General features: G+C 30.6%; 1 protein-coding gene across 2 annotated transcripts; it reads right to left on the bottom strand.

Moving 5' to 3' along the window:
- Nucleotides 1-1,930: 1,930 nt before the first annotated feature.
- Nucleotides 1,931-16,861, bottom strand: LOC139514755 (visual system homeobox 2-like). Of its 2 annotated transcripts, none has more exons than XM_071304395.1 (5): nt 16,266-16,861; nt 13,529-13,622; nt 9,748-9,871; nt 3,072-3,252; nt 1,931-2,354 (listed from the first exon to the last, which is right to left on the bottom strand). In XM_071304395.1, the coding sequence occupies exons 1-5, from the start codon at nt 16,672-16,674 to the stop codon at nt 2,062-2,064; spliced, it is 1,101 nt and encodes a 366-aa protein (XP_071160496.1). In that variant the 5' UTR covers nt 16,675-16,861; the 3' UTR covers nt 1,931-2,061. The 2 variants fall into 2 exon arrangements, with proteins under 2 accessions (XP_071160496.1, XP_071160495.1); XM_071304394.1 differs by having other exon boundaries at nt 1,931-2,366; nt 16,266-16,794.
- Between the last annotated feature and the right edge of the window lie 159 nt (nt 16,862-17,020).

Below are 17,020 nucleotides of genomic sequence, written 5' to 3'. Positions count from 1 at the left end.
AATTTTATGAAGTTGCACCATGTTGTAGTTTTTGGTAATTAGGGAGCCGGTTTAAAAGCAACTGAGTTAATGACAATGATAATTAAAGGCCAGTCAGCATTTTAAAGTTTTCTTCAAATTTATTTGAAATCAAGGAGATGTTTAAATTGAAACATTGTTATACATGGTAAGGCTAAATTTGTGTTTTCCATATTCTTGGTTCTCCTTCTAGCGAGTTTTAGATGGTCCGAGTAAAAAACAAAGACAAATATTTGAAAAAAGAATTTAAATTGAACTTTTAAATAAACTTAAATGAATTGTTTTTTTTTTCTTATTCAAAATTCGGTTTAAAATATAGATAATCAACCAATGTGTAGTTTGCTTGTTTGAACAGAAAAATTGGTACCGTTAATGTTATTATGTAAGACTTTTTTGAAATTGTCAATTCACATTTTAAAGCTAAATTTATTTGTGGTCGGTGCATATGTAGAAGATTACACACATAAGCTCCATAGGGCTTTTACAACTGCAAAAATATGTACATGCATGTACACATTTGAGTAAAATTGAGAACGGAATGTGGAATGTTTCACAGACAACAACCCGACCAAAGAGCAAAACACAGCCACCAATGCATGGGTCTTCAATACAGCGAGCAAATCCCGCATCCGGAGGCGTGCTTCAACAATCAGCTAGCCCCTAAACAAAAATGTGTACTAGAGTGTATTTATTCGGAGGTTATGTTTTTTTCTTCCTCTCTCGGTTGTACTTTATCAACAAGTAACGTGCATAAAACGTTTAAAAAAAAAAACAAATAAAAGGCCTTAATTTCAAGCTTAATGTTTCAGAGGTAGGTCTACATTAGCTTCATACACTGAGGAAAAATAAAAAGTAATGCGTTTAATATAAAGTTGCTTAAGGGTGTTTTTCCTTATAAAATGTATTTTCCAAATATTTTAAGAAAAAAATTATTGATTAAATAAATGGATCAACAACAAAAACGAACATAATAATTTAAACCATTTTTAGTTGTGGTAAAATCATACACTGCGATTTTAATTTGCATTGGATTGTGTGAAAAGAGTGACAACTCATTTTTGCCATTTTAGAATTTCATACGATCTAAGGGAGATAACTCTAGAATATTTTTTAGTATTAATATGTATCTAACTTTTCTTTAAATAATATCAGCACTGATTGACGGAGTTAGTACCACAGTACTGACTACCGAAATCCAGAAGCGTTATCGATCTAGTGCTGCAGCAAATCTTTCTTTTAACAAGTACATATGGTTTCCGACAGAGTTTCGAAATGATCCAGTCGATGAAATAGCATCGCAGTCACACAGCAGTAATTTAATAAAAATGGAAAGTTTCACCAAAAGTCTTGTCTACAACTCGCAGGGATTAAGCTTTACACATTGTATATACCGCTTTATTGTTGAAGGCAGTATTCTTCCCTCTCTATGTCTCTGGTTTGTGGCATTTAATTGCTGTTTTATTGGCGAATACCTAATATGTATCATGAAATTTCTTATAATTCGATAAATACTGGTTTTACAGATGCATTTTATGTCAGTTAAAAAAAAGGTAGAAAAACATAAATCATTTTACAACCATAGCTAGATTGAATATTACATTGTTCTTTGTGCAATCCTTTTCTCTCGATTTTAATTGTTCTAAATTAAACATGTTTGTTGTGTTCAGACGACAATAAAAGTTTTACCAACACTTTTGAAAACTAGCAATAAATGTGCATTGACTGAATCATATTTCTAATTATCATAAATTTTTGCATGTATGCCAATTTTTGCCAGCACACACAAATTTTCACACTGCCTAGATCCTTCCCTGCTTAGCTTTGAATATGCTAAAGGTGGAATTAATATATATATATACTTAAAAACGTATTAATTAGCGTTTAACATCAATGTTTAAAAAATACAAATTAATATTGCAAATGATATTTAATGGTCATGTATATAGCAATATAATCAAACAATAATATTTATAATATAGATATAATGAGAATAATAAAAAAACACATTAAAACAAAATATAACAATAAATGTATGACACATATTTATTCAACATCAATCTCGTCTTGTGAACTTTCACCCAATGAATCCTTCCCAGGTTCCTCGAATCTGCTTTGGTATGTACCATAGTGTTCATGTTCATTAACAGATTTCGTGTCCTCGTGTTCAGATTGATCACAGTTAAATTTGGCACTATGTTCAAAAGCTTTGGCTCGTAACGTCGCGATACTTTCCGAACGCATTTCGTCTTTGTCTTTAGTACTCTTGCCATCATCAGATGATTGTTCATCGACGTCTTTAAAGGTCTTGGCTGCTTCAATGGACTTCTTGTGCATACCTGAGGACAAATCTGAATGTAAGTGTTCAGAGTACTTTAGTTATATGATATTTAACACTTGTGGCATGTCTTCGCTTCATTATTTCTCTACTGAGTTTAAAGTCTGTGTAATTGTTTTATATTTGTTTCAGTTGTCTTGTTGAGCTTCCTCATACACGAAGCATCATTTCAAAGTATAGGAGACCACACGATATGCTTTGACTTACATATCTATCTATTGTCTCTCTATTTCGTTTGCTTTCAACGAGTGGGTCTCGAGAGTATCTAAACAGTTTCTTTTAGAAAGCATATGTGCACTGAATTTGGAAACAGTTAGTGCACATAGGTCATGGATCAGTGTGTGTTTTATTGGTATTTACACTATAATATGTGTATATATATGTGTATGGTTGTTTTGTTTGTTTGTTTTTTATGTTGTTCTTTTTTGCACGACATAAAATAAAACATAAAACGTCAGTTTCATTGTTTGCTCCTCTATATAGTATAATAAATATTTACTTGTAAAAAAAATGATTTTTAGCATGTCGTTCTTATATTCAAAATCATAGGCTATAGTGATTACCTAAAACGTTTAATGGTATTCACTTAATATGACAGTGATCCTTTATACGAACTTTTGATTGAATGTTATTATTGATATTTTTGTATATTTAATTGCCTTTAAAATGTACAATGCACAGAAATATGCAAGTTAAAAAAAACTTCAAATAAACTCACTTAATAACCATGGTGCACATGAATCCATCACTCCACGTTCAGCACTTTTAATAATGGTTTCCGGAAGCGGAAGTGAATGCCTAACCATGGCTCCATAAAGCCCATACTCTGCCATGATACTACTTCTTCCCCAAGTTTTCTCTGTTTTTCTCCATTTAGCTCTTCTATTTTGAAACCAAACCTAAATAAGAAATAACAATTTTAGTTAACTTCACATTTACTTTATTTCTAAAAAAAACCTCAGGCTTATATAAAGGTAAAATATATAGCTCATTTTATTACTAAAATGAAAAGGAAATAAAGAGGAATGTACATAGAACCTAACTGGTATGTGACATGGCTATGATTATACGTCTGAATCCTTAAAGGGCATGGCTGTAAAGTTACAATTTGGGCATGTGCAAGAGTTGCTCAAAATATACCTGCACAATTTGTCGCTGGACTTTTATGGTCCATATCAAGAAACAATAAGTGTTTGCTTGATAACGTCTAGTAAAAATACAAAGCAGGGCATATTCAAAAGATGTCCGGGTTATTACTATATTATTAGCCACTAAACGTTCAAAATCCACCAAGACATGAGAAGGGTTTATCTCACAACGTCATGTCCAGTATAGAAATGCAAAACAGGACATATTCAAAAGGTGTCCGGAATATACATGTAGTATTTGCCACTGGACGTTTTAAATATGTTCTAAAAGGACATGTGTTTCCTTTATAACGTAAAGTGGTAATACAGTGAAAACATTATTGATTTGATAAGTGATTTGGGATAGAGAAAACTACGTGAGGCATTTGTTGAAAAAAACCAAATATTATTGTCAAGTTATGTAAAAAAATAGTGTTTAATTCATATGTACAACAACAAAAAAGCATTCTTCAACTATCAGTACATATATACAGAGATAAATAATGTGTTTTTGTTTCTTTATAATTCATAAAAACTGGTGCTATATAGACAAGTAAGATACTGACTGTCTAGTAGCTGCATCATAAAACAACACACTGGTCCTAAATCATGCAACAATTATCAGAAGCGTTTAAAAAGCCCCACTAACAAACAAATGTGCGCAAAATCAACGTTTTTACAACCCTATAAAATAATAAAAGGGAGCTTTTTATTCTTTTAACTACATTTTTGCTTTTTAATCATGAAATTGAGACATCATTCGTAAATATAGCTCTACATGCAGACTTCTAATACGTTCAGGTATTTCACATCCAATTTTTTATGGAAATATTCTTTATAAAGCACAAAGGTGTCAGTATTCACCTCAGAAACTTACAAAACCTTTGAATAGACTTATTAAGAAGGGATATAATTACGATACTGTTGTCAAGTCATTAAAGATTGCATATTTTGGCGTTAATATTGAGTCACTGATAAGGTCTTTGCATCGGAACTAAACACATTTATTCTATAAAAACAGTTGTTGGCATGACACGGGTTATGTTCTTCTCATATATGTTATGATGGTATGATACTAAACCCCTAACGGGAAGGATTGTGCCTGATGTTCATATGATGAAATCATAATCTTTCAGTCAGTTTAATTGAAGTCTGGAGTTGGCATGTCAGTTAACTGCTAGTAGTGTGTTGTTATTTATGTATTATTGTCATTTTGTTTATTTTCTTTGGTTACATCTTCTGACATCAGACTCGGACTTCTCTTGAACTGAATTTTAATGTGCGTATTGTTATGCGTTTACTTTTCTACATTGGTTAGAGGTATAGGGGGAGGGTTGAGATCTCACAAACATGTTTAACCCCGCTGCATTTATGCGTCTGTCCCAAGTCAGGAGCCTCTGGCCTTTGTTAGTCTTGTATTATTTTAATTTTAGTTTCTTGTGTACAATTTGGAAATTAGTATGGCGTTCATTATCACTGGACTAGTATATATTTGTTTAGGGGCCATCTGAAGGACGCCTCCGGGTGCGGGAATTTCTCGCTACATTGAAGACCTGTTGGTGACCCTCTGCTGTTGTTTTTTATTTGGTCGGGTTGTTGTCTCTTTGACACATTCCCCATTTCCATTCTCAATTTTATTAGTTATATATCTTTTTGTTTTTGCAATGCATCATTAACATACATGCAGTCATAACTGTACTTTATACCGAAATAAAATACGATATTGGAGTGTTCGCGATTGTTACTGGCCAATCAGAATCATGGATCCTTATAAAACATATTATATGTAATGAATTATATACAAGAACCACTTTAAAATATGAGTTATTAAACATGCGAAATAAGAAAAATAGAATACAGTAGTGCTAAAATGCACTTTGATGTTGAATATTTGAAATAATTGTAAACGTTTAACGTTCATCAGGGATTTTGATGTAGTTTAGAAATTCTTCGTTCTTCTTTTGAAAAAAAATATAGACGAAGGAGTTACATAAAATATTTCAATTTCGTATATTTATTTATTCAAATATATTTTAATTTAAAGGAGAATCAATTATAAAAAAAACCCATTTCAATCGATTTGAAAATAAAGACTAACCATCATTTTTCAAATCCCGTCCGCTAAAATCTTTATACTGATCTTGCATATTTTTATGCATCAACATTCGTTGAATTACTTAGTATCTCATTAGTTAGCTACAGTTCACATCAATTTAGTTATAATTTTCCGCTGGTTGGCTTATTATCGTAAAAGAGTTTTAAATATCCGCAGTGCCGGTCTATTCCATATAGAAAATATAGTTCCTTTGTTAATATTCAATAAAACAACAAAATGAGTCTAACTGATTTAAGGCAGTTGACCGGATTCGTGAGAAGAAAGAATTTATCTGAAATACAATGATGCATTGACAATATAATTAGAGGAAAATGCATTACATCGCTAATATCCCGTTTTCCAATTGGAAACCTATTAATTGATGTGCAAACACGTGCTTGTTCGCGGTAGAACGTGTCTAACGGGGTTGTCAGATTCAGTAGGTGGTATTTATCTGATCTTACACTCTATACAAGGCAAACTTGAAATATCTGATGAAACAAGTCTATTAAATACAATATTGACAACCAAAATATTTCGAAATTTATTACAAATCTCCAATAAAAGTTTTATGATCTTATATTCGTATGAATTTAATTTACATTTTAGATATCATAGATATGGAATGATTTTATGTTTAACTGTTATGTATTGTGGTAAGGGATGTTTACATGTAGAAATTGGATTTTCTAAATCGCATTATTCGTGAAAATTTATCTGTGCCTACATTTGCCATTTTTTCAACTTGTGTACTACAACCGATTAACATTAAACCGTTGAATGATTAAACTCATGATTTTATATTCGCCAGTATTAAAGAGCAGTTGGTTATCTTATGATTTCTGTTGTTGGGTTACTGCAACATTGACGTATACATCATGTCTCCTTTTTTCATAAACATAACAATTGTATCAATGATTTGAGAAAGAAAAAAAATCAAAATTTAAATTGGCATAAAAATAATGTCTTTTAAAAGTGCTTTCATAATAAAAAATGAATCACTAAATAAATATGAATGAAGTTGATGCGACAAGCGGTTACGGTATACTCCAACGAGACAGCAATCTTACAATTCAACAAATCCGGAAGAATACGGTCATCAACATTAGACATCCATTTAAATATTAAACCGAGGCTATCAAATTTCTACCATCAACACAACATTCCAAATATGACAACACCATAAAAAACGAATTACAATCACTGAAGAGACTCTTTACATGGAAAATATGTGTACCCCTACATGTTTTATCTACACAAAATGAAAATAAAACTGAATAAATTTTGAAGAGCTTTTCTTGATTACCTTCTTCAAGTATACGCCAAAACCTAAGCATTTGAAGGTTAAGGCTAAATGACCTAATGGGACCTATATATCGTTATTTTATCGTAAATCAAAATACGATATTGTCGGAAATAAATCAATATATAAATTCATGAATGAAGCAAAAGCAGAACTTATTTTTTTTTATCGACAACAACTTCAAAATATGAGATATGTCATATTTATTGCACTATGAGACTTTTTATTTAGAATATATGAGGGAAAAAATGAAAACAACATGTTATAAATTCATGCGTACGAATCGCTTTTCTGATAATGAACCTGAATATGCCGTCCCATAATGACGTACTGTTGTAACTTGTCAGTAGGTCAAAAAGATTTGCATTTTTTACGTAGATCTAGATGTTGAATACCGACTTCTCAATTGATTTAACATTTAGTCTAAATGTGTTATATAACTTGTGCAAATAATCTTTAAATTAAGAAAGGTATTTTAATGTCCTAAAACAACACGGTGCTATTCCTCTGTATAAAGTCAAAAACCTTATAAATTTTACATTTGAGGATCAGGATGCCTATATAATTATGTAGAAACCGGAAGAACGGTATGACAAAAATAAAAGATAAATTTCATCACCTTTGTCTGAGAGATTTTGGACCTCAGTTTCTTAATTATTTTCTAAATTAACCAACACAGTTTTATAATATATAGAATAAATAGGTTACGATATCCCATTATAATCCATTACATCAAAAGCTACAGATAAAATGTGACAAACTAAACTAATTAAATCTAAGTTAGCAATACAGAGAGAATGGTACAAACTGTTCGAACTGAACAAAACCTAATAGGGTGTAACAAGGAAACAGTCACGCTTTAATGAACACAACCGTAACAGCAAGATGTTAATGTACGCTATTCTCATTGTGCTTTAATGAAGAGTACGAGACCGGTTTGAACTATTAAGATAAAATCTAAAACCCGGACAATGATCGACCTAGCATTCGGAAGACAGCAGTGTAACTATACCAGTTAATAAATACGATACATTGTTTCCAATTTCCAAACCGGATCTAACACCAATGAAAAGCAATATGGCTACCTTGCCGCGTGGTGATCACTGCAATTAGCTTTTAATTGAATATGGTCACGACAGATGAGATTGGAGTGCTATAACAAATCTATTAATTGGAATCACATAATTGTTAAAAGATTCATTGGAGAATACAGCTAATCTATTAGATAAATTGAAAATTCTAGACATCATTGCACTCGTTGGGTTTCAAATATTCTGCTTAGCAAAATACAATTTGACAAATTCGTCTCCTGGGGTGTTTATTTCGACCTTATAGAAAAGATAATAGTTCTAACGTGATATTCTTTATTCTGTTTTAACGACTATTAATTATCCTGTACAATGTTATTGGACGCACTTGTAAATGAAATGTCCATATTGTCGATGGGTTTTCTTCTTCAATGACAGATAAAAGCTAATAAATGGAGGGAAAATATATGCATGTTTTACAGATATATCGAATATAGATACATCACCGAAAAAGAAACCAAATTGCTTTATTCAGCTTATTTAAGTTAACATTCATTATATTGCGCAAATTTATAGAATTTATAATTCCGTATCTTATACAACTATATAAATTATGATTTTATCAAATGAATGCTAACTTAAAATCTACGTGCATGTAAAACTAGGTTGATCATTTGGATACATTTTATGACCACACATATGATAAATTTTAGCCAAATCTATTCGGAATATTATACAGTATTTTCTCCTTAACCCACCATTAAAACAGATTCACTACTTAACCTCACTATGAATGTTTTTATGCTCTCTCTAAATTAAAAAATGCCCGGCCTTTTAATTTTTAGAATATACATCACAATAAACTTAATTATTTTTTGGTTGTGGTGGAATGTTTATTTGTCCTAAATGGTCTCCAAAATTTTATACTATACAGCACGACAGAAGATCCTCTTCTGTATGCTCGATTTATAGGTAAAACCACTGGTTGTCATGAACAAGAACTTAGGTATATATATATATATATATATATATATATTTCACTTTTGAGATGAGTCACATCGTGTATGCTTGCATTGGCCTCTTATCGCTAACTATACGCTGACAAAAAGTTACAAGAAAGAAAAAAATGCATTTTTGTTAAAAATGAGGCAATGTGACATGATCACAATGAGACAGCTATCCACCGGAGTTAAAATGAAGAGGTACATACATGTATATATAGTAAGCAATTAAAGGCGACCATACGGCCTTCATCAATGAGAAAAAAAACTTAACGTATGGTCGACTATAAAATGCTCCAACATGAAAAAATGAATCAATTCAAACAAGTTAACTAAACGGCCTAATGCATAATAAAATCATTTACAAAAAAGCATTTACAGAAATAAACAAATGACAAGCAATGCACTATACAGGCTTCTGACTTGGTAAAATGTCATCGCTTTCAGAAATAACTTGTCACACTTGCCATGGGCACTCATTTACGAATATTCCCTCAACTGCTGTATTTTAAATGGTACATGTAGTTTATCATTGTACATAAGATATATCATAGAAACAAGAAAATACCGTCTCCCTGTCTAAAAAGCGTGGATAAAAACTGCTCTTTATGTCTTCATTCGGAGATTGAAAAATGATCTGTCCAAGTTTGGCCAGACTCATTAAAAAGTCCAACAAAAAACCGCATGTACACAAATAAATATATCAATACAAACAATCCCAATCAAACCTTCTTTACATTATTCTTATACTTTTTCCGTAATCTCTGAGTCAAGCTATATTGCAGAAAAACATACTAAAAGAGTATAACGCATGCGCTTGACAAAAAAATGTACACAAACCTGAATTCTATCCTCGGGGAGACTTGTTTTGAGTGCTAGGACCTCACGTGCGTACACATCCGGGTAGTGGGCCTCTTTGAAAGCTTTTTCAAGTTCTTCAAGTTGATAACTTGTAAAAATTGTTCTATAGAAATAAAGCAAAATAATGTTACAATTTTATTATTAGAAAGTAAATGATAATTCATTTGAAATTACTGTATATGTGCATTCGTTACATGTATAATTGTGTTTTGACGTCGATGACATGACCTAAAATTAAACTTATTAATCGACATTTTCTGTTACAAATTTGATAACTTTGACAAGTTAATCTATTTATTGCATGGATTAACAAAATAATCTGTTCATCATTTTAGTGAGAAGAACATACAGAGGGTTATTTTGTCATTGAAAACTCATTAAAATAAAAAATCATCACTCAAGTTTCATGTAATTTGTCTTGACAACTTATACAGCCATTTTGAACACCAAAAAGTATAAACCTTAATTGTTAATTTGCTAAACATTCTTTCTGTGTCATTTGGTCTCTTGTGGAAAGCTGTCTCATTGGTGATCATACCACATCTTCATTTTTATATTTGAAATTCTTTAAGGCAAATATATAGTATACAATGTAGATTGTATGGAATGCACTTGGAAAAGTTACAACAAGAAAGACAACTCTCTCATCTTAAATTTAATTTCTTTTTAACTAAAGACTCAGGACATGCATACACGTGTATGTTGATATATACATGCTTGATTAATCATTTAAAATGATATGCAATTATAAAAATTGAGATACGTTTCAAAAAGGGAGAATAGATACAAACGAGGCTGCCGGTCTACAAATATATACATTTAAAAAAAAATTGGTATACCAATTTCCAAAGATAAAAGACAAAGAGATATATCGCAGTCAGCGACAAAAGACAAAGAAATCATGATATGGTGCAACTATAAAAACCAAGGGTGGACTCCTGGGATTCGGAAGGGTAAGCATTTCTAGCTATAGTATATGATACCACGGTCGTGACCTACGAGATACATGCAGAGAAAATATAAAAGCAAACGCTTAAATATAAGTTTAAGAAAGAAAATGTGATCCTATCGAAGAAGAAATGAAGGAAAATTTATATATTTTTTCCATTTAACAAAGGCTGAAATCATGAAAAAATAAATAATCCCTAATTTGTCTTCTTGTCTTAATTTAGTGTCAAAACTAAGAGTATTATATCAAAATTATTGTTAACTAAATTTAATTCCCGAGAGATTTCCATAGCTACAAATCATACTTTCCCGAACAAAAACAAAACCGCGAAACTGAATTATCGCGATAATTCTGGTTTTGCATTTAAAGTATAGGGGGGAAATGATTATCGCAATAATAGAATGTCGCGAAATTATATTTCTTTAAAGTAACTAAAAGTACACCTAAATCAGACTATGGACTGTGATAATAAAACAGTTTCACAAAAAACAAGTTTGATGGAGCGTGCTTTGTAATACAAATGATATACACAAAATAAGTTAATCCTAACTAATTAAAACAACATCCTGTAAAGTTATAACAGAAAGAGTATTTTCGTGTAAGCCTTTGAATGATACGTGAATAATGTACTTTTATCTGTGGCGGAAAGTTTAACAGTTTCGAATTATACCAATTGATAAAGGTTACTCAGAAAATTAGCTAAAATTAGACAATTTACCAATCGAAATTGATAAACGAATCAAGCAGACAACGCAACAATTAGAAAAAATGTCATCTCATTGTTTGTTAGGGACCGGGAACAATCGTAGCATTTACCGTGCTAATCTGTTAATGCTTCTCTATTGTATTAACAATGTGTAAAATGCAAACGAATGCCTCCCTGGGTATACTTCAATTATGGCTGTCATTATCATATCGCACGTCAAATCCACAGAACAACAATATACAACTGACTTGACAATAATTAGGTTATTATACCAGGACGGCAATTCTGGTTTTATATTTCACAAGTTTTCATGGCATAAGCATAGACACGCGATGGTTCTGTGTTATACAGCTAAAAGGATGAACATAATATTTATTAAATTGTATTTTAAACTAGCCGTATTTATTGATTCTAGGAAGAGAATGATATTCTACAAAATTACCTTAACAAATTATTATCTTCTCAATTTTAACTAATTAGAAATTGTCATGATACGACTATAAGAGAACAATGATAAAACCTCGTTTATAAAATTTACAAATGTTAGGGAAAATTCCAATACTTTTGAAAAGGTATGGATCTAACAAAGGTGATTTATGTGAGCATCTGGTTCTATATTAAGCTATTTAAAAGAGAATTGGATATTCCACATTCCTGAAAAGAATCATCAAATTTCACAGGACAACACGTAAAAAGTATTTCTGGAAATTATATATGATAAACTGCCTCATATTGCATTGTATTAAAAATTGAAACATCCCATAAACTTCTCAAAATAAAACTATAATAGATGCTTATGTAAATTTCAAGACCTTATCCCATAAAAGTTTTACATAAACTGTTTAGTTAACAGCACGTATATAAACGACGCACTCATTAAAATTACGGTCCGGATTAGAATTTGGGACGTGCCATCACGGATTTATACTGATAAGTACGTAACTTGGCACTCAGTGAAGTTTTGCAGCTAGTAGCAGAAAGTTAATAATCCACACTTAAGATTGGATATAAAAATGGTAAACCTACACGATGCTTTTTTGAAAACGTCTTCAGTCACCTAATTTATTGCCGTTACAGAGGCAAAATCTAAGGATGGCGATTTAAAGAGATTTCATAATTTTATCTAAAGGAGAGCAGAGAACAGTTTCAGCACTTGATGCAAATAGTGGACATACAAGAAGCTAAAGAAAAACTTTTATGTTATACTGAAAGTGAATGGAAATACAAATCTGCTTTATCACCGAAACTACGAACATTTGTGACCTTCAAAGAAAATTACGAACTAGAACAGTATATCACATCAAATCTGTCTAAACAAGAACGATCGGCTCTTTCCCAATTAAGATGTGGGATTCTTCCTATACGCATTGAGACTGGAAGGTTCCGTAACGAAGCGCTACCAGAACGAATATGTGTACTGTGTGAAAAGCAAGAGATCGAAGATGAAAAACATTTTATTTTAAACTGTCCATGTTATGACAAACTTAGACAAAGGTTTCTACCTATGGCCGCATTAGACAATTTTTGTGACAATAACGAAAAACTTATCCATTTATTAAAAAACTGTCAAATTCAAACTGCAAAATTTGTAAATTCGGCTTTTATTCATAGAAAAAAACAACTTTACGTCTAATTCTGTATTTTTATTTTGTAAATTTTTACGTTTTCGGATACGATATTATATTGCTTAAAGTGACATATAGGTCCAATGGGCCGGGTGTAAATATTAAATTGCTATGTATATAATTGTATAAATGTATGTTGTGATACACATGTCACTATAATAAATAATTACTTACTTACTTACTTACTTACTTACTGATGTACTAAGATATACAAAACAATTGTCTAAATGATGTACAAAGATATACAAAACAATTGTCTAAATGATGTACTAAGATAATACAAAACAATTGTCTAAATGATGTACTAAGATAATACAAAACAATTGTCTAAATGATGTACTAAGATAATACAAAACAATTGTCTAAATGATGTACTAAGATAATACAAAACAATTGTCTAAAGAAAAATTTATGAAATTGGTACAGAATAATAGACATAGATATTGTTTTATATTGTCAGAATTATAAAATTACACAGACCTATGTCGTCGCTTCTTCTTCTTTTTCTTTCCTCCAACCGTCGTTCCATCTAGACTGTCAACACTTCCTTTATCTCCAATACTATGTTCTAAATCTAAAAATAAAAAAAAAGATATTAAATAATTTTATGATCCGTAAAAGTAAAGTTAAACAAAAAAAATAATTTAAAAAGCGTCAAATTGAGAGATTCAACTTTGAATATATTTTTATTTTATTCTTTGTCCATGAAAGTATTTATATATTTTCAAAACACGACCACTATGCATATAGTTATATAGTCTGTTGAAATATTAAGTTAGCAACAGATGCCCATTAAAACATTGAATGTCTCTTCAGTGATACTTGAACCACAATATTTTTTGAAAGTTATTAACCTGACACAAACGTCGAAGAGCTGATGAAAAAAACGGACAAAAAAGCCAAACTCGGACAAGGAATCCGAGCTATGCTTAAAATATAACAGTGTGTTTGCTTTATGATATTTTTCGTCATCTGTATATTTGTATAGCTTAATTGCGACCAATTTAATCAGAGAACTGACTGTATATAGTTTAATCACTTGTACACGAAATTTGTTTCTGGTATATGGACTTGAGGTCTTACTGTAGAAAAAGTACATGCAATCAATTACACGGACTATGTTTCTGGTATATGAACTTAAGGTCTTAATGTAGAAAAAGCACATGTGTCCAATACGTTGTCTTTAATCAGAGACATATAAATTATATTATATGTCTCTACTTTAATATATAATTTATAATTCAAGGTTGCACACTTTGTTCCGTTTTAAACTTTCGTCTATTCTGCGATTATGATATTTCATATCTTTTATTTTTTAATTATAGTAAGACTTAATGAATTTTGAGAATAATAATGGTACAAAATGTTTTAAATCTGTCGGCAATTAAAATTATATAAATAAAAGATTTAATATTGGTTTTATTTTCACGTGATAATTCAAAGAATAGACTAGAAATATAGTTCAAAAATTCCAACCACAAATAGATATGTAAAAAACGAATTTGTGAAGTCTTATGTTTTTGATTTTTTTTGCTTTAAATCAACTTATGTATAATACGCAAGAATCGAAGTAAAAACTTGTAAAAGTATTGTGTCTTCAAAATTCAAAGTAACATATTTATTGAAGCGAAAACAAACGAAATTACAAATATCATAATAATTAAGAATTATATCTTAAATAATTTCCTATTAGACGTTATACAATATGACTAATTTCAAAAGTTTTAAAAGTTTTTTCTTCTGAATGATTTCATTGTTAGTAAATTCTGGATTATTCCTTTAGGAAAAACCACAACTTTGTCATCTACAAAATTAAATGTTATCTTTTCACGTGCAAGATGATAATTTTGAAAGTAGCGTTTCCTGAGTTTACCCGCGAGTAGAAAACAATCTAGTCCTCTGTGCGTTTGAAGTGTATATAATGTGACACTCGAGGACAAACACCGGTGAATCCCGGAGATCCAGCACGTGCTTACCTGTTTTAAATTAATTGAACAGGTAACCGTAATATCCGAGAAATATGAATAATAATTTTATTGCTACATCTTTTGTCAATCAGCCAAATGGAATAACTAGCGATAATAAAAAGTTAAATTAGCAAATTAATATTTGATAATGAGTAATATGAAGATATTTAATACCTGAATACACTTTGAAGCCCTGCAGGGATTGCCATTCTAGAAATTATCTTTTTGCAGGTATAAACATTACGAATGCTTTTGAAATTAGTTCATTTTTTTTTATGATAGCATTAATACAAAATGAAAACTGTTGATAATTTAATTAAACGTATTTTATATGTATATTATCAGAAATATAGATCGCTCAAACTGGTACCATCGAAATGGCTTCAGGTTAAGGTTGGCATCCAGTGATCTTATCTCGGACAACAGGCTTTTAGAAAATTGCCATCGTTACTATTAATCTTGGTTTGGCTAATGAATGTTTATTTGTTATAAGGATAAACCCCAGTAAACATAGGCAGCGATGTGTCAATTGTTAAGCCTATTATTTCAGAAACCGTTAGCATTATCAAAATGACAAGCAGTGAAGATTTCGCTGAAATATACAAAAATCAGTATATTTCCGCGTGAAATAAATTACAATGTAAATGTCACTAATAACATAAAAATCACAAAATAGAAATTGGCTTCAGATTTACGGTGTTTTGATGAAACAATTGTTTTTTCGTAAAATTAAATTGCAATAAATCATTATTATTTTTTCCATGGGTTTTTTATATTTTACAAAATTACCACAAATTGTATTGCATGCAGCATTGATTTAGCGTATTTATTCATAAAACAAACAAAAAAGAAAGAAAAGAAAGAATGAAATACAAATATATATAATTTTTAATTTAAATATTATATTTGAAAATACAACATTTTAGACCCTAAAACTGTTGTATATTTAAGCACTCAAAAATAAATATAAAACCGAACTATCTCCAATGCAATAGTGGAGCATACACTATTTTTTGTATTGGTTTACGATAATTAAGATATATATATAAACAAAAAGTGTCTTTTACTTACTTTCTTTTATTAAATTTCATTCTTTTATATTTTTTCCATTAAAAAAATATAGTTTAAAAAGAAACAGAAATATGACAAAGTCGTTTTTTTACAATGAGTATATTTTATTGTGCTTGTACAAAACACAATTGCAATTTTAAATTATTTATTTACAATTAAATATTGAAATTTTCACTTACTTGATTTAATATCGCCTTTTGGTAAACCTTGACCAGCTCCAATGCCGAATACAGTTTGTGCTGAGCTATTTAGAGCATTTATAAATGTCGATCGCCAACTGGAATAAGGGAGGCTAGCAGCAGATTCCTTAAGCCCCGGACTCCCTAAAGGTGCCAGGGAGGTAGCCAAATACGCAGAAGGAGAAATCAAAGCGTCACTGTGAGTTGTCCTTACTTTTTCTTCATCCTCACTTCGAAGTCCTAAAAGTTCTTGTATAGCAAATGAATTTCTAGAATGTGAAAATGTTCGGTCTGTGTTTTCGGCAGTGTGTAGATTATGTGAAGCAAAATTTGCCGAGAATCCTAAAGAACTAGCGGCTGTCATCCCGAGCGCGGCAGCATAGCTTGGATGATGGGCAAAATTCATCATTTTCTCAAAGTCTATATATATTATTTTAAATATATTTTTATGCTTTCTAAAACTCTATTTTTTCTCGGTTTTTGTACAAGAAAAATTAGAAAAAATGAAACATATAAGCGACTGAGTCTCTGTTCTCTCAAATTACAATAATAAAACAATTAATCCATTTGCAGTATTTTAGAAATCTATAATAAACAGATTCAGAAAACATTAATTTATTAGCTTATATCTTTATGCATATAACTATTTAACGCCCATTCTAATTGAATATCAATACAAATAGCTGTCAATCTCTTGTAATAACCAATACAATATCGGGACGGATTAGCTGATACGTTGAAATTGACTTCCCGCA

Source organism: Mytilus edulis, chromosome 3, assembly GCF_963676685.1.
Source record: "Mytilus edulis chromosome 3, xbMytEdul2.2, whole genome shotgun sequence".
Lineage (NCBI taxonomy): Eukaryota > Metazoa > Mollusca > Bivalvia > Mytilida > Mytilidae > Mytilus > Mytilus edulis.
This window is presented reverse-complemented; position numbering and strand designations above follow the sequence as displayed.

Coding starts and splice junctions, on each gene's coding strand:
- LOC139514755 (XM_071304394.1), bottom strand. CDS start 16,674: ATGATGAATTTTGCCCATCATCCAAGCTATGCTGCCGCGCTCGGGATG. Junction 13,623..16,265: donor AAAAGGCGATATTAAATCAA/GTAAGTGAAAAT, acceptor TTTTATTTTTAG/ATTTAGAACATAGTATTGGA. Junction 9,872..13,528: donor AAGAAGAAGCGACGACATAG/GTCTGTGTAATT, acceptor TTATTTCTATAG/AACAATTTTTACAAGTTATC.